The sequence below is a fragment of the Lampetra planeri genome, chromosome 49 (assembly GCF_965212315.1).
Source record: "Lampetra planeri chromosome 49, kcLamPlan1.2.h2, whole genome shotgun sequence".
NCBI lineage: Eukaryota > Metazoa > Chordata > Hyperoartia > Petromyzontiformes > Petromyzontidae > Lampetra > Lampetra planeri.
In genome coordinates this window covers 5,425,782-5,443,137 of record NC_136155.1, presented here as the reverse complement: position 1 = coordinate 5,443,137, position 17,356 = coordinate 5,425,782, and the positions used below count along the sequence as shown (strand labels likewise).

Here is a 17,356-nt window from a genome sequence, read left to right as displayed (position 1 = left end):
GAAAACGAGCTTCATAGCTCATCGGATTCCTCCAGTATGAATAAATATTCTGATTCTGATCCCGACTTCAATTTCCGTCCATAATTGATGTCACCATTGGCGAGCAACGTCTGAAAACCGGTTCCCCCACCTTGCGCTTTCACCAAACCCCAACTAACAAGCGTGGTGAAGTATGGTCATACAAGCCCCCGTGACCGACGGGGCCGTAGGGAGGCCTTCATCCAGCAGCGGATTGACAAAGAGCCACACACGAACACGTTCACTTCGAAAAAGAAGAAAAACTAGGCACCGTGTGCCCAAGTCACGTGCCGCTATTCATTACGCGGCAAATAACTTGCAGAGATTACGCTGCAAAAGTTGAAAGTCTCAAAACCTTGCAATTACATTTTGTGGAAATTTAATAGTGAAATGTTGCCCCTCAAATTCAGCTGCGCCCTTATCGGCGTAAGTGCAAGTCTTAGTTGGCGATACGTGTCGCTTCCAGCCCCTACCCCCCATCACCATCCCTCCATGCGTCCCGTGCCTTGCCAAGATCTGCACGCTGGTGGCGCGAGGTCACGGCATTGACCCCTTGAATGTAAAACAATGATAATAATAATAATAAGAAACAACAACCATCATTCACAGCGGTACATCAAGGCACAGCCAGATTAAGACCTCCTGCTCCCCCCATAGCCGTGGCGGTCTGTCATGGGGCACCCGCGTTGGCTAGGAGATGTTAACTACCTCGCCCGGTGTACAGGAGGTCGTGGGTTCGATCCTGACCCTGACGCCTGCTGTATATTTAGAGTTTGCATGTTCTCCCCGTGGCCGCATGGATTTTTTCTCTGGGTCCTCTGGTTTTTCCCTCCACATTAAGAAACAAGCGCTTAAGAGTATTTGCCTCCCGTGAATTTCCACACGATAAGCCACTTCGTTGCGCTATCATTCGTGGGGCCAAGTCGCGTCCATCGTCGAAGCCCCGGGATGCCGCGTTGCCCACCTGTGTATGCGGTAGCGGGTGGTGAAACCCTGGCGGTAGCAGTCGCTGAAGTAGGAATATTCCGGAGCGTGGTGGAACGGCCCTCTCTCGGCCAGGAGCCATGACAGAGGCTCTGTGCCGCCACCTCTCAACTGCTGCTGCTGCTGCTGCTGTTGCGACACCTGCTGCAGCTGCTTTGGCTGCTGCTGCTGCTGTTGCTGCTGAGAAAGGGAATGCAAAATTCTGGAGGCTGGGCCAGGTCCGATGGCCTGCGAGGGCAAGGCCAGCCAGGGCTCAGCGATCCAGGGCCCCAGCAGCAGCCAGCAGAGGAGGTCAAACGGACGCCGGCGCATCCTTCCCGACGGCGACCGCGCGCCTTCATTCTCGCACCATCGTCCCTGCACGCGTCACGACAACAACGACGACTACGATGACGACGACGGTGACGACGACAGACTACGTTAGTAACGCGCCCGTGACGTAAACAAGCGTACCGGAGCGCGTAATTACATGCAAAGAACAGTAGGGAACGGGAGAGAACTATGAAGGGTAGGAACTGCTTTTTGTGTTTAGTTTGTTGTCCTTCCCCCGCACCTCCGATTATCACGGTTGGCTACATAGGGTGCTAAATAAGTTCAACATACATACATATATAAGTAAGGAATACACTCATCCATTCGCTCACCCACTCAGTCACCCACTGACGCACTCACCCACTCACCCACCCACCCACATTCTCACTCATCCAACAACAACAGCTTAAATTTACGATGCACTCGTGACATGCCGAACATCTCAGAGAGCAAATAATGTCTTGAAGAGGAACGGGAGAGTTGAACAAGGAAAACAGAGAACGGAAGCTATTACAATTATTTGTATTTTAGCAGGTAAGGCCCACTGAGCTATACTCTTTGGTTCTTTCGGTAAAGTCACGTAGGTAGAAATGAAATAAAATAAATCACGACGTTTCGAACGCAAGCTTTCGTCTTCAGGCGAGACAGTGAGATGCCCTTGATTAGAGTAACCAAGTGAGCTGAGTTAAGTACTGCTGAGGTAGCCTTGCGCGTGAATGGATGCAAGGTCTCAGACAGAAATCGGGCCAGTTTGTAGGCAGGTTGAGTTGATGGTGGAAACGATGGGCCGAAGTGGAGTCCCTTCTTTATGGATTTTTGGAAGACCATAGAATCTGGGTGGTCTAGCAGCTGAAGGTTTTCGGGAGAAAGAGTCGAACTAGTGATAATATTGTTGGTTTTTGTAGCCAGGCGATTGGCAGGATCTTTGTTTATTTGAGCTATATAGCTGTTTTTCAGTAGCGACCTGGCCACAAAAGAAAGCTCAACGAAATGGCTTATCATCACGTGGAAATGTATAGCGGCCAAATACTCTAAATGCACTTTTCTAAATGTGGAGAGAAAAACCGGATGACCCAGAGAAAAAAAATCCACGCGACCGCGGGGAGAGACACACGCAAACTACAAAATATACAGCAGGCTTCAGGGTCGGGATCGATCCCACGACCTCCTGCACATCAAGCAAAGGAGGTAACATCTCGTGATGAAGGGGGCGGGGAGCACGGCTTTTAGTTTTTTGGGAGAGACTTGAAAGCACATAGAAAGAGGGGGGGGGGGCGACTGGGTGGGAGTCATCCATGAGGCTAAAACAGCAGACACCGCCGGTCGACCAGTGGATCTTGGGAGCAAGGACAAGTCCATAGCACATGGTTCGGTGCAACATTCGGAGAATACTGTAACATTATTTTCTGAAAAAATATATTTTTTTGGGGCCTATGGAATATTCAACAAAGGCACAACCATCTCATTTCCTGTGCAGTTGTGCAGAGTCCCAGGGTCACTGGCAGGTGAGAATAGCAAAATGGGTTCTCAAATAAATATATAAGAAGAACAGGCAAAGCCGTTCCCTTCAGCAACGTGCAGCAACCTAAATCTCGGCGACGGGAAAGGCGATGGGAATCTGTGACTCAAGATTGCATTTTTTGCGCGATTGTTGCTGCTTATATCTTTGTTAACTCAAGCATAAAGTTCCCTGTTTCACCGCAGTCACGTGAAGCCGCCACGGCGCAATGGTCAGCCACACCGGGCCTGCGATCCAGAGGTCGCCCGGTTCGATTCAATCTCCCAAAAGGCGCGGCAGTTTCCTAACTCCCACCACCTCGGTCGACCCAGCAGCGTGAATGGATGCAGCGCGGTCGGTCAGTCGGTCGGTCGGCCGCGTGCGGAGGGCTAAAGTGTGGGTAACTCCCACCTCTTCCCAGCGTGGAAGAGTAGGCCAATAACAAAAAACAAATCTCCTCTAGAGAGGGCACCTCTGTAGGGGATCCCTACAGTGCGACGGCCCCTTTCCGCCGCAGTTGCGTGAAACGAGCAATTGCAGGGCTGCACCTTTCACCGCAATTGCTGTTCGTTTCCCTTTTGGCAAAGATGTGAGCGTCCAAATCTCCGCAACGGAAAAAGAGATGGGAATGCGACCTGAGATTGCATTTTCGCGCGACCGCTGCTGCTCATTTCTTCCAACGATCACCTTCAAGGATAAAGTCCCCCCGTGTTGGTCACCACTTTGAGTTCTGCAGCGGTCGCGTGTTGCTTGTGTTTTAGCCACCGTCTTATCCTGGCTCCAAGTCGAGACCAGGTCAACTCCGCGTGTAAATTTATCTGATTGGAATGAGCCGAGTCAATCGGCTCGTGTGTTCTTTTAAGGAGCGGGTTTAAAAAAATAAAAAATCCACAGTATTACAAGATTCAAAATGTTATCGATTGGTTCCAGATACCGTACGACCATGTCATTAATCGCACAACGTTTTGATGAATGCGTCTTTTAATTTTAGAACATTTTATACCTTCTGTGCTCATGAAAAAAAAATGACTTGAATATTTTACTTGAGTATCTTATACCGCATTTACAATGCCTGAAATGTAATACAGTGCTCTGGCGGTGCAATATTAGTTGCTTGCGTCTGTTAATTTTGTAACGCTTTCTCCAGATATGATGCATTGCTGTGAGTGGAGTGGTGACGCACCATCGTGTAAGCACAGCGACCTAAGTTCGATTTCCAGCCCAGGCTAACACCAGTTGCGAGTCATATCTAGAAATAACGACGGACCAGCATGGCGAAGTATGGTCAAACAATCCCCACGACCAACACGGTGTGCGTAGGTAGGCCTGCATCCAGCAGCGGAACAAGAAATACATTTTGACAAATGCGCGTGACTAATCCAAAGGCGCCCGAACTTTTGTCGTCGTTGTTATTACAGGCTCACAATACCCAAAACCCCAAGCAGGCAGTGACAAAAACAGTGCCACTGAAAGCGGAAATAGATTATCATTATTATTGAGCAAAGTCGCAAGAACTTGGGAGAAGAGACGATGGGAGGGAATTTCAACGTTGAGCGGCGCGAGGGAAGAAGCGGAGAGAGAGGGGGGAGCAGTGCGGTGGTCGAACACCGTGCGGATGACATGATCACGGTAGAACACTTTGACTCTCAGTAAGGTAACAGTCAACAAGTGAAGCACGCATGCTGAACTTCTTTCGCGCCGTACGTAGCCAACCGTGCTCATCGAAGGTGCTGGTAGCTACACCACCCCAATGTCTGCCAACCAAGCCATAGCAGGGCCATGCTAACGGTCGTTGTTGCAGAATACCACAATGAGGATGCATCGACTGTCTACGCTCGTGTGTGTGTGGATCACGTGTGTGCGGATCACGTGTGTCTGTGTGTGTGGATCACGTGTGTGTCTGTGTGTGGACCACGTGTGTGTGTGTGGATCACGTGCGTTGAGAAGTCATGTACCGTGCTACGAACCCGGCGGCCCAAGTTCAATTCCCTGCCACGGCTACCATCGGTGCCCTTCTTCTGTCGTCCGGCTGATGTAGATGCAGAGCATCAACCACAAATTCACATTCCGGTGGTCAAGCCGGACAACCGTGTCAAGAGCAGTGGATGTGTATCGCCTTTGTGTTTGTGGATCGGGCATTGCGTCGTTACACGTGGTACGGTCTGCTCTGGATGCCCACAGTAGCACACTTGAGAGTTTTTAATTTCCAATTTGTGCATCACGTATAGCATCGGTGGTGATTATTGGAAACATGTCCTGGGCTTCCCCGAGGTCGAAACATCCTAAAATGAATAGCTGGTGTGGTGTGTAAGCATCTGCAGTGGTGGGACAATGATCGCCGGGCATGGTTTATTTATGTTCGTCGAACTTCTTTCGCACCGTACGTAGCCAACTGTGCTAATCGGTGGTGCTTGGCCACCACGCCCCGTTCCGCACCTGCGGGTACGGTGGTTGCACGCAGTGCGGATGACACGAAACATTCAACGGCGCACAGACTGACTGTGGGCAACAGCCCCCTAAACTGCGTCGCACGAGTGAGGAACGCTCCTGTGATTGCGAGAGGGATGGGCAGCGCGCAGCAGGGTAGCAGCGCGTCTCCCACGACGGGTGTGGCCGCTCGCAGTAATTGAGGAATGATTGCTTGCGATTGTTTTCAAAATTGTCCGTCAGTCTTCTTACGCGCTCTGCGTTCTTGCATTTATCGGCACACCAATCTTTTTTCAGTTTGTTGCCCTTCACCCCCCCCCCACCGCACTCTCCGATTAGCACGGCTGGTTAGGTGCGGTGCGAAAGAAGTTCAACGTCGGCACGTTCATCTCGCCCTCCCCGCCCCAAAATCGACAATGCCCATTTGAATGTTAACCACCGGCAGCATACAAGCACATCATTACCTCCACTCCAATGTGCAATGAGTGTGGATGACAGTGTTCTCCCCCCATGTCCTCTTAGTAAAACGGTACACATCACGTGCGTGGCTAGAGTATCCCCGGATTATTATGAAGAGCAGCCCTGCTTCATAATGCAATGAAACGTCGCGCTGTGCGCTGGCGGTCAAACGAAACAAAAGTCGCGAACGAGATTCATTGCTAAGCGCAACCTGTCATCCAAAATATCATTGCTTCCTACGTCATTTTGAAACCTCTGAAAAGATGTTAACTCCCTCGCCTGGTATACAGGAGGTCGTGGGATTTTTTCCGACCCTGACTCCTGCTGTATATTTGTAGTTTCCAGTTTCTCCCCCGTGGTCGCGTGGATTTCTCTCCAGGCACTCAGGTTTTTCCCGTCCCCATTTAGAAATATGCGTTCATATTAATTGGCTGCTGCTAAACATTTCCACGTGACAAGCCACTTCGTTGAGCTATCCTTCTTGGGTAGGTCACTTCTGAAAATTAAATTTTTGAAGTCTTCCAAAAATAATAGCAAGGGTTTTATTTTATACTCCCCCCACTCCTCCTCCCTGCCACCCCCCCCCCCCCCAAAGGGTAGTGTATAGTTAAACGCGGCAAGATATATCCATCTTGAAAATGTGGGAAAATTGGCTTTGTCTCATTAACATTTCGAGAGTAATATAACTGCGATGCACCTCAATTACACCGCGTAAATATTTCATTGGCACAACTTTATTACGACAGCGATAAAACATTCATGTGGAACAAAACGTCGTACAAACTAGGGGAGTAACGATGCATCAATTAACATCAATTAATGAGCTTGTGGTGCAGTGCACTGAAGGAGGACTGCTGCTGAAAACCTATCATTATATTAGGAAGCCACTGGAGCTATGCACGAGATTGGAAACTCATTTATTTAGAACTGCTTTTTGTGTTTAGTTTCTTCTACTTCTCCCCGCACCTCCGATGAGCATGGTAGGCTACGTTTCTGCGTGAAATAAGTTCAACATGCAAACATACATGATGGTTGGCACGCTGGACCTGTGATTCATAGGTGGCCGGGTTCGATCTCCAGGCACGCACGGCAGTCGAAACAATGTCCACGAGTTAATTCGAGATTTGAAGTTAGTCCACTACAGTAATGTTGCTGTGGCTGTTCCACCTGATGACGGAAGCCTGTGTTGCCTCCGAAACGTCTTCCATTTCCATCCACGTGACTTTACCGAAAGAACTAAAAGAGTAAATACTCTTTAGTCACGTAGGTAATAAATAAATAAAAAACAAATGATAGAAATAATAGAAATAATAATAGAAATAAAATAAAAAATCACTAATATTTTATTTCTATTATTATTTATATTATTATGCATCAATATTATTATTTATTTATTACCTTAGTGACTTTACCGAAAAAACCTAGGAGTAAGAATCCTTGCAGAGTAAATGTCCACGAGTCTCACATTTCAACCCACCTACAAATGGCCACAACCACAGTGAGCTGCCCGGTAGATCGTATGTGGTGGGGTAAAGAGTGGGTACCATCACCTCCTCCAAGCTGTCTGGGCAGCGTGCAAGAGTAGGTCTCAACACTCCCTCGAGTTGAGGCCCTTCAACCAGCAATGACGTCGAACAAGAAATTGCAGGGCTGCGCCTTCAGCCCCTTACACTACAACTGCACCTTCACAGGCATTGAGTCGTGTATGCTGTGTCAGAATGGATGTTTTGACAATTTATATATTTTGTATATAATGGGTTCGCGTGACCCCCTGCAGTCAATTGGAAGGTGGTTGCAGTTTCTGAAAGGAATTGCTGAAAAAAATATGCCGTGCAACAGCATGGGCACCCGCTACAAGTATACACGCATGTTTAATGAGCAGTAGACTCTTAAAACCATCTTCACAAAATGTACTTCAATCCCCACTGATTACACGCCCGCAAAAAAAGATGGCAAGCCGAGAAAGCTATAGAATCAACCGATTCGAACGGCTCGAAGCGCGCGTGCAACACCCGAAGCGAATTCAGAACCCTAACAAACATATTTACGGCCAGTGTTTACGCAATCAATTCCCTGCGTCCGAGGTGTGCATTACCAGAGCGCGGAGACGAGACAGCGGCACCTAATGAATGCTGAATTAGCAGGTGGTAGGACGACGGCGTTGCGGCGTGTGTCTGGCATCGAAATTAGCCTCGGCGCTCATCGCTGTGGCGGTCAGGCTAAGGTGCCCTTTTTTTCGGGGGGGGGGTGGATCGCGACGTTTGGAAAATCCCGTGATTGTGTTTTTCTTCTGAGCAACAGCTAAATGTCAATTAGCTCCCTTTGGGCCAGATGTTGCTTATCTGTGAGCAACAGAGATAGCGCCTGTGACCTCGAATTGCGAGTCCCTTGTTAGTATGTATCTATAGTACGCCGCGATTGCACGCTTATTTATTTATTCGTGGAATTGCCTCGAAATCCCATCGTTTGAAAATGAGATCCAAAGGCGCTGCATTAGCATCCGTTGCACGGGGCTTAATTTGCAATGCATTGCTTATGGGTACCAATTGGTTGTTCAGGCTGCTGATGAAGTACTCAGCCCCTCTAGGTGGTAAGTTGGCCTACTCTTCCACGCTGGCCGGACATCTCGGAAGAGATGGGAGTACCCACGCTTGACCCCACCACACGCGCCCTGCCAATTGACGAACCGTAAAATGCTTGCGGACACAGTAAAAAAAAAAATTTGTTCAGAAATTGAATTATTTTCATTTTTGTGCTACGCATTGCGTGGCCAAATTAAGCTGAGCTGCATTACTTGTGACCTTTTCAGTTTTTAGCCATTTTATAAATGCTGATTTTTTTTACCATTTTACAAAAACGATAGGTCGTTCAAGGGGGAAGCCATGTCGAGTAAGGTCAGCAAAGTTGGAGCTCTCTGTGAGATGTTTTTTTTATAATAAAGCAAACAATAAAGTATTGGCTAATGTTTATGGGTGGCCGTAAATGTATCATCCATTTTTTTTCTATGAATACAGACGTCAGTTTGAACTAGGTTGATAAAGCTACTCGCAGCCTCACACACTTGATTGTGTAAAGATTGTATCGAATGTGTCTCATCCCTCTAATCCCCCACGTGGCCCCCCATGGCATTACCAAAAAACAACGTCGTATAGAGGTTCAAGAAAGTCCCAGGTGTTCGACACAATTTCAGCTGTGGTCGTTTCGAAAGTGCTCCTGAAGATCACTCAAGATATCCAGTAAAAAAGAAAGAAAGCGAATAACAAAAATCTTTCCTGCATTTCAGTCACACGGTCTATTTACAATTCTACCATAAGTCATGTACGGGCCTTTGTTAATCCAATGCTGGATAAAGGCCTCCCCAGGCCATCACCTTCACTCATGATTCCTCAATACAGCAATGCACCTCGCCTCCCATTCCTTGGATGCCACTCCGCGTTGTTATTCCTGAACGGCCAACGTCTAATTGTTGCACTTTTGATGAATTCATTTTTTTACGAAATAAATGGAGAAAACCCTGAAGAGCGCACAAAGAAGCGCAGAGAGGTGGCACGCGACACTTGCACCGAGAGACGGGAACAAGGAACGCAAGTCAGAGACGCCGCGTTGACGGTTCCACTTGGGCAGGACACGTTGCTAGAGGAGGCCCGTCGAGGATGATGGCAGAGTGTCAGCCAAAAGACGCAACGAAAAACACGTGCCCGACAGGACGTCCACTGCGGAGATGGAGCGGCGAAATCGGCCCGCGTGCAGGAGCGAGAGGTGGACTATGGCTGCGTCGCGAAACCGTGGGAACGTTTGCAACGGATTTGGATAGGCCCTTCATCCAGGAGTGGTTAGATTACGTCCGCTATTTCTAACTGTGAGATGTCTTGTCGGACACGTGGAGTATTTTTGGAGTGCCCGTGAGTGTTAAAGTTGCCTCTGTGAGCTGCAGCGCTGCTCGTTATTTTCGCAGCTATGGGTATCTGTGAATGTGATAATTACCGAGTGCCGCATCGCACTATAACACTAACTTTAACAGTGGTTTTCATCTCCAACTCAGTGTCTCCGAAATGAAAACAAGTGGGTCTTATATTTTAACATGGAAATAGTGAAATCACTACGCAAGCAAAGTAATACATTGGGCAAACACCCGTAATTTTCCCAAAAAATAGTGTTGTACATTTTATGACTATCCTTACAACCAGAAGATGTTAATTATGGTTAACCATTTCTCAATACATTAAATAATAATAATGCCGATTTATTCGTACAGGTAAGCACCAATGAGTCTCAAGACTTGTTGAGCAGCAGGAGGGTTCTGCACTGCGATGTTTGGCCAGTTTTCACGAGTGAGCGTTTGGCATGTGGCAAGAAACCAGAACGCCGGGAGAAAAGACACACACACAAGTGAAGAGGTGACAGATTTGATAATTCGATTGTTGTACTGCTATCTCCTGACCTTTCATCAGCCATTTGTTAAGTAATAACTTGGGAAATTGTGGATAAATGTAGCATGACATTTTTTCGTGGGCGTGAAATAATACATTTCAGGAATTTGTCAATCCACTGCTCTGAAGAAGACCTCAAATTTCGATTTAAAGCTTTCGTGACTGCAGGGATTCATATTCTTTGTTCTTTCGGTAAAGTCACATAGAAGGGAAATAATAAAATAATAAAAATAAAACATGATATAATAAAATTCTCACGACGTTCCGGCCACTGCGCAAGCAACCGTCCTCAGGTGAAGAAACAGCTGTCAGAAAGACAGCGTCTTAATTTTATTATATTATCTTTAATTTGTATTATTTTATTATTTCCCTTCTTCGTGCGGGTTGATCAAAAGGGGTAAGGAGGATCCCAAGGCTGGATTAGATATTATCCGCCACCCGTACGAGCCATGGCCAGGGAGTTGAGTGCGACCTCATAACGAGTACACACAAATTGTGGGCCACAAATGAATAACGACACCTCGCTGATCTCGTCATGGATTGTAAACCATCGTCACGCGAACTCCGGTCATCACCTCACAGCAGCGGTGGCTTTTGGCTCGCCATCGAACGAAGACGGTGGTCACCGCATCGCGCGACGCTTTCAGATGCGCTTCTGCGGCCGTCTGGAACGCTCTTCCTTGCGATATTAGGAAGCCACTGGAGCGATGCACTTTGAAATCATCTCGATTGAAAACGAATTTCTTCACAACTGATTTTTGTGTTTAGTTTGTTGTCCTTCCTCCACGACGCAGATGAGCATGGTTGTCTATGTACGGTGCGAAAGAAGTTCAACAAACATGCATGCATCTCTGGTGAACCGGTTCATGACACAGTGTGCTCCATATCCAGTGTGGTTATATAATAATATTGTGCTTCACATGACTTTTAAATGGGTATATTTTCTGCTCGGCGAGGACACATTAATATTTGAACACTTAATTTATTTTCTATTAATGAAAAAAAATCAATGCTATATTCAATTTGAGAAAATCAATTGGGATCACTCTAATTGTATCGCGTGTTCATAAAATTGAGAGAGTTAGTGTCAGTGCTGATGCTGCATCTATTGTAGGCGCTGTCACCTTACATTTCAGTTTCTCAAGCTCACAGTTTCTCTGCAGTAGAGCTTTAAATATGATTAAATGCTTAATTTATACTTTGGAATGCCCTTAGGATAAACCTCCGAGTGTATTTCAAAACTAATTTCCCGCTGAATTATTTGCATGCTTTGGCGGTGATTCTGTCACTGCCTTGCTAACTTGATGTCACCAGCTGCTGTCCATTCACCAAACGCGTACTGTTCGGCACACTATTCCCTGGTATTCAATAAATATCCATTGCTTCACGATTCGCAGATGGCAGTGAGGCAGGAATCGCTGAGCTGTCACTGCGGTTGTCTCCGTTAAATGATTTATTTTCACCACTTTCCGAAAGATAAACCTGAAATTGATAAAGATGCATTTATTTGTATTTGCTTATCCCTGTTGCACTTTTGGCTGTCGAGTTGTAAGCACGAACAAAGGTGAAAACATCTCTGGATAAATTACTATTGTTGTGACAATGATGAAAAAACATGGAAAAAAAATTGCCTAAAACATCCTGACATTTAATTGATACCGCAGCCGCGTAACGTGGTCGAGCAAAGGCAAATTAAAATAATAATTATATTAAGATGGAAAATAAAGAGGCTGTGAAATAAAGAGGCTGTTAGGTAATCTGAGAATTATCTACAATTATTATAATTATTGTAATGAAATACAAAGGAGGCCGGGCATTCGGTAACAAGGGCGAGTTAATGCACAGCTCATCATTACTATGAGCGGAACCGATTTCTTGAGGCCACCGCAACTTGGATTGCCACGAGGCGGAAGAACTATTCATACCAGCGACACCTTTGGTCTATCCACTGCTGGATGAAGGCCCCCCAAAGCCACCGGGCATCGCTGGCAGTCCTGCGATGCAACGATGTGTCTCGGTCCTGCACTCCAGCCGAATCTCATGGTTCAATCTCTGCAGCGGAAGTTCTCCGGGTTGCGTTTCCCTACCCTGGCCGCCACCCCATTGTCAATCTCGACACATTGGCCATTGTCCCCTATCGAGACATTTCATACCCACGTCATTTATAACCCCCCCCCCCCCTCGTAACTTGCGCATTGCTCTCTCATCAACGCCCTCCTCTTCCTATCTCCTGTGGCGCTTCCAAAGAACGCACCTCGCCGCATCGCGCAATTTTCGGCATTTCTTCATCATTGTGGTGCGTGATTTTGATCCAGATGTGGCACACGTAAACGAACACCCGGATAAATCGAGAATGGTGAGAGATTATTTGATATTTAAAAAGAACAATTCGCGAATCTTACCCAGCCAGCCATGAAGAAAATCATCTCCCTTTCAAACGAAATCTACGAACAATACGGCGAAATTAACCTCGCCAATTGCGCTTTGTGAAGAACAACTTGAGGTAATGTGGTCCCATAAACTACGGCTGTGCATTCCTCGTACGAGCCATTGCATCAAGCAGCCGCCGAGAGAAAGCATCTGCATTCGTGTCGTTAGGGTTAGCGGTTCAATTTGGCTTCAAAACGCCTCCATAATGAGGGTTATAATCGTCTGAGCCTGCAAACGCATTACAATGACATTTTTTTCTCCCTCCAATTAAAAAGACACAACGGTGGTACAGGCCGGTACATCCCGTTTAAAAATCAAACGCACCACCACCACCACCACCGTCGCCTCTCCGGCTATCTCGCTCCAATCACGGTGACATTTATTTTTCGCTCAAAGCGCCACACGTGACAAAGCGGCGCCGTTCCCGAAAAAGCAACCCCGCTTCGAATCGACCGCCCGCCCCCACGGATAATTTCGCGTGGCCGTCCACCGGAGTTGACGACGTGTCTGCCGGGGGGGGGGGGTCGCATCGGTTGTGCCGCCCCGAGTCTGTATGTACGTTGGACTTCTTTGGCACCGTACGTAGCCAATGGTGCTAATCGGAGGTGCGGGGGGAAGAACAGAGCTGAACACAAAAATCAGTTCCGAAGAATGAAATGCGGCAGCCGTTTCTTCCTCCCTGTTTTTTTAACCAAGTAAAGCCTCCAACTGAGCTATTGGCGTGATGATCCAAATGGCTTATGTCATCATCGTCATCGTCATCATCATCACACGTAGCAATGTATTGCAGCAGCCAAATCATCTAACGCATGTTTTCTAAATGTGGAGGGGTGGGTAAACCCAGAGAAAAATTAACGCGACTCCCATGGGAGGCAGGCGATGAAGGGAACACGCAGGCTCCATTAATAGAGCAGGCATCGGCAGGGTCTGGGAACAAACCCACGACTTCCTGCATACCAGGCGAGGGAGATGACATCTCGTCGCCACGACGGCAAAAGCTCCTTTAGCGAATCTCTTCCCCGAACGTTTTGAGTCATTTCGACAATGCAAGCTATTTGGCCGACAAGTCGGGCAACCGTGTCAGTGGCACCGGTGGCATGAGTGCCGTGTCAGTGGCACCAGTGGCATGAGTGCCGTGTCAGTGGCACCGGAGTGTGGACCGATGGGGGGAGCTGTGCTCAGAGAGGGCAAACCACGCTTTCATGTTTATTATGGCGGGATGGTTTACGCACGCTTTTTGCTCACAGTTCATTCTCTTAACAGTTTACCATTCACTTCAGAACACGCCAGGCTTACAAGGCCCGCGCGGCTCGCTCGATGGGTAGGGCAGGGCCCGGTTCTCTTGACGGGTAGGGCAGGGCCCAGTTCGCTTGACGGGTAGGACAGGGCCTGGTTCACTTGATGGGTAGGGCAGGGCCCGGTTCGCTTGACGGGTAGGACAGGGCCCGGTTCACTTGATGGGTAGGGCAGGGCCCGGTTCACTTGACGGGTAGGACAGGGCCTGGTTCACTTGACGGGTAGGACAGGGCCTGGTTCACTTGATGGGTAGGACAGGGCCCAGTTCACTTGACAGGTAGGGCAGGGCCTGGTTCACTTGACGGGTAGGACAGGGCCTGGTTCACTTGATGGGTAGGACAGGGCCCGGTTCGCTTGACGGGTAGGGCAGGGCCTGGTTCACTTGATGGGTAGGGCAGGGCCCGGTTCGCTTGACGGGCAGGACAGGGCCCGGTTCGCTTGATGGGTAGGGCAGGGCCTGGTTCACTTGATGGGTAGGGCAGGGCCTGGTTCACTTGATGGGTAGGACAGGGCCTGGTTCACTTGATGGATAGGACAGGGCCCGGTTTACTTGACGGGTAGGGCAGGGCCTGGTTCACTTTATGGGTAGGGCAGGGCCTGGTTCACTTGACGGGTAGGACAGGGCCCGGTTCGCTTGACGGGTAGGGCAGGGCCTGGTTCACTTGATGGGTAGGGCAGGGCCTGGTTCACTTGATGGGTAGGGCAGGGCCTGGTTCACTTGATGGGTAGGACAGGGCCTGGTTCACTTGATGGGTAGGGCAGGGCCCGGTTCGCTTGACGGGTAGGGCAGGGCCCGGTTCGCTTAACGGGTAGGGCAGGGCCCAGTTCTCTTGACGGGTAGGGCAGGGCCCGGCTCGCTTGATGGGTAGGGCAGGGCCTGGTTCACTTGACGGGTAGGGCAGGGCCCAGTTCACTCGACGGGTAGGGCAGGGCCCAGTTCACTCAACGGGTAGGGCAGGGCCCGGTTCGCTTGACGGGTAGGGCAGGGCCCGGTTCGCTTGACGGGTAGGGCAGGGCCCGGTTTGCTCGACGGGTAGGGCAGGGCCCGGTTCGCTCGACGGGTAGGACAGGGCCCGGTTTGCTTGACGGGTAGGGCAGGGCCCGGTTCGCTCGACGGGTAGGGCAGGGCCCGGTTCGCTCGACAGGTAGGTCAGGGCCCGGTTCGCTTGACGGGTAGGGCAGGGCCCGTTTCGCTCGACGGATAGGGCAGGGCTCGGTTCGCTCGACGGGTAGGGCAGGGCCCAGTTCACTCGACGGGTAGGGCAGGGCCCGGTTCGCTCGACGGGTAGGGCAGGGCCCGGTTCGCTCGACGGGTAGGACAGGGCCCGGTTCGCTTGACGGGTAGGACAGGGCCCGGCTCGCTTGGCGGGTAGGGCAGGGCCCAGTTCGCTCGACGGGTAGGGCAGGGCCCGGTTTGCTTGACTGGTAGGGCAGGGCCCAGTTAGCTCAACTGGTAGGTTAGGGCCTGGCTCGGTCGATGACACCGCTATCGAGGCTACGTGAAAACGGAGCCACTGCCACCAATGGGAAGGGCTCTCGCACAGTATAAATGTTACATTTCATTCTGGCGTTCCAGCTGACTGCGTCAGATTTGCAAGTGATTGATGACCACATGGCAGACTCCACTCCCGTTGGTGGAACGGAATGTACGTGGAACTTCTTTCGCACCGTACGTAGCCAACCGTGCTCAACGGAGAGGCGCGTGACCATTTTTGCACCGCACTGGCAAGTTGTGGTGCTGGGGAAGACTGAGGTTGGGAGAGGTTGCGAGTCGCCAGTGTGTATGAGTGGTGCCCTCCCCAGCGGTAGTACAGCGGTTAGCGCGCTGTGCTACGAACCCAGCGACCCAGTTCGGTCCCCGCTCACGGCCACCAACACCACCAGCGACGTTTATGTGAACCGGTCCTGGGTCTTTCCGAGGTCGACTCAGCCTCAAATGAGTACCTGGTGCAGTGTGTAAACATCGCCACAAAGGAGACGGAGGCGGCCGGGCGTGGTACGAACCACCCACACCCTCGTGTGCTGTGTCGGCCTTCATAGGTACTCGCTAACAGCACTTACCCCAACAGCCAGCCCTCCCCAGTTGTCTCAGTCAATCAACCCACAGCACGGGGTCTGTCCGGGTGACCTCCCGTCAGCGAGCCTTCTGCACTCCACGGCGATAGCCTCGGCGGCCTGGCATAAGCGCGCGGTGGTAATGCCACCGCCACTTAGTGGCGAATGGTGGCTGTCGTTGTTGTTGTTATTGGTGGTGCCCTCCCCCCATGCACAATGTGTATCTCATTCTAAACTCAACCCAAGCAAGTGCAGGGCCCTGACAGTTATGGGTCGTATGTCCACTGGATGTTTGCTGAGCCCAGCCAGGACCAAACCACAATGCTCTGGCCTCACAAGATGCTTGAATCTTGCCCGGAGCCAAGCTGTGCCAGGGGCGGAGTTAATCGTTTTTTTTATCATAGGTTGCGTGCAATGTCAGCAAATGCGGATTGGGTCCTGCAGTGGAAAAAAACAACCTGACTGCTTCCTTTGTCGCACTGGGCTGTCTCGGCACGGAAACGGGTCTGTTGTACAGTGCAAAAGATCTATAAGCGACCACGATGAGCATATTCATATCTCCAGGTGCCCCATGCGTAGTACAGTTTGTTGCAGAGCAGGTCCAAGCATCCATTACGCCAGCGATGAGGTCCCCACACTGCCCAGCTTCAGGTCTCTCCCGCTGCTCGTCACAATAATTGAGTTGAATCGCGTAAATATAAATATGCCATTAAACTCACCACGAATCTGGCTGTCGCCTGATGATGCGAGTTGTAATTACTGGCGAAACGTCGTACTCAGATTGTAAATGCTGTGGCTTGGCTCTCCAACACACCGGTGTGCTGTACTAGTGACGAATTGGCACGTTCTGTTTACGTGACAAACTGTGTCAGGTGGTGGCGGGTTTAACAACAGATTTATATATTTACGCGATCTGACCTATATTACGGAGCACAGCATAGTTGTACCGGATATAAGGGTCAATACGGCTCTTTAATTGAGCAAGGTAGTGTGGCGGTTGAATGCAGCACGGCTTGGATGAAACAGTCGGCCTTGCTAGACCGGGTCCTCGACGTGCGAGGAGGAATCAATGGGAGGAGTTCACGGATACAGTAAAACCACGGCAGCGGTGACAGAAGAGTGATAAGGAGGCGACTGACCGCCAGTTGGCGTGTGGCCAGAGTGAACGGCGAGTGCTGGATCATCGACGAGCCTCACTGCCTTTACGTCGAATCCTATCAAGCGCGGCCTACGACTGGACGAAAATTCCAGCGAGAGCGCGTTGTGGGATGCTGTTGGCATGAAAGACGCCGTATAAGATGCAAGTATTATGATTACTATCTACCTGGAGGTGGAGGGGTGGGTTCGCTGAGAGCCCCCCAGGCAGGCAGCTGCGTGAGCTTCTAGCCCCCAGCATCATTGTTGCTGGAGAATAGAGGGAGCCGGCTGACACTGGACAGTTAAAATG

The 17,356-nt window shown here is 49.8% G+C and overlaps 1 protein-coding gene across 1 annotated transcript in view; it reads right to left on the bottom strand.

The window, feature by feature from the left end:
- LOC144733953 (BMP/retinoic acid-inducible neural-specific protein 1-like) overlaps positions 1-17,356 on the bottom strand; it is a 107,186-nt gene that overhangs the window by 64,712 nt on the left and 25,118 nt on the right. The window contains 1 exon segment of the mRNA XM_078615984.1: positions 983-1,359. Within this exon segment, the coding sequence (XP_078472110.1) occupies positions 983-1,314 (332 nt within the window). The 5' untranslated portion in view covers positions 1,315-1,359.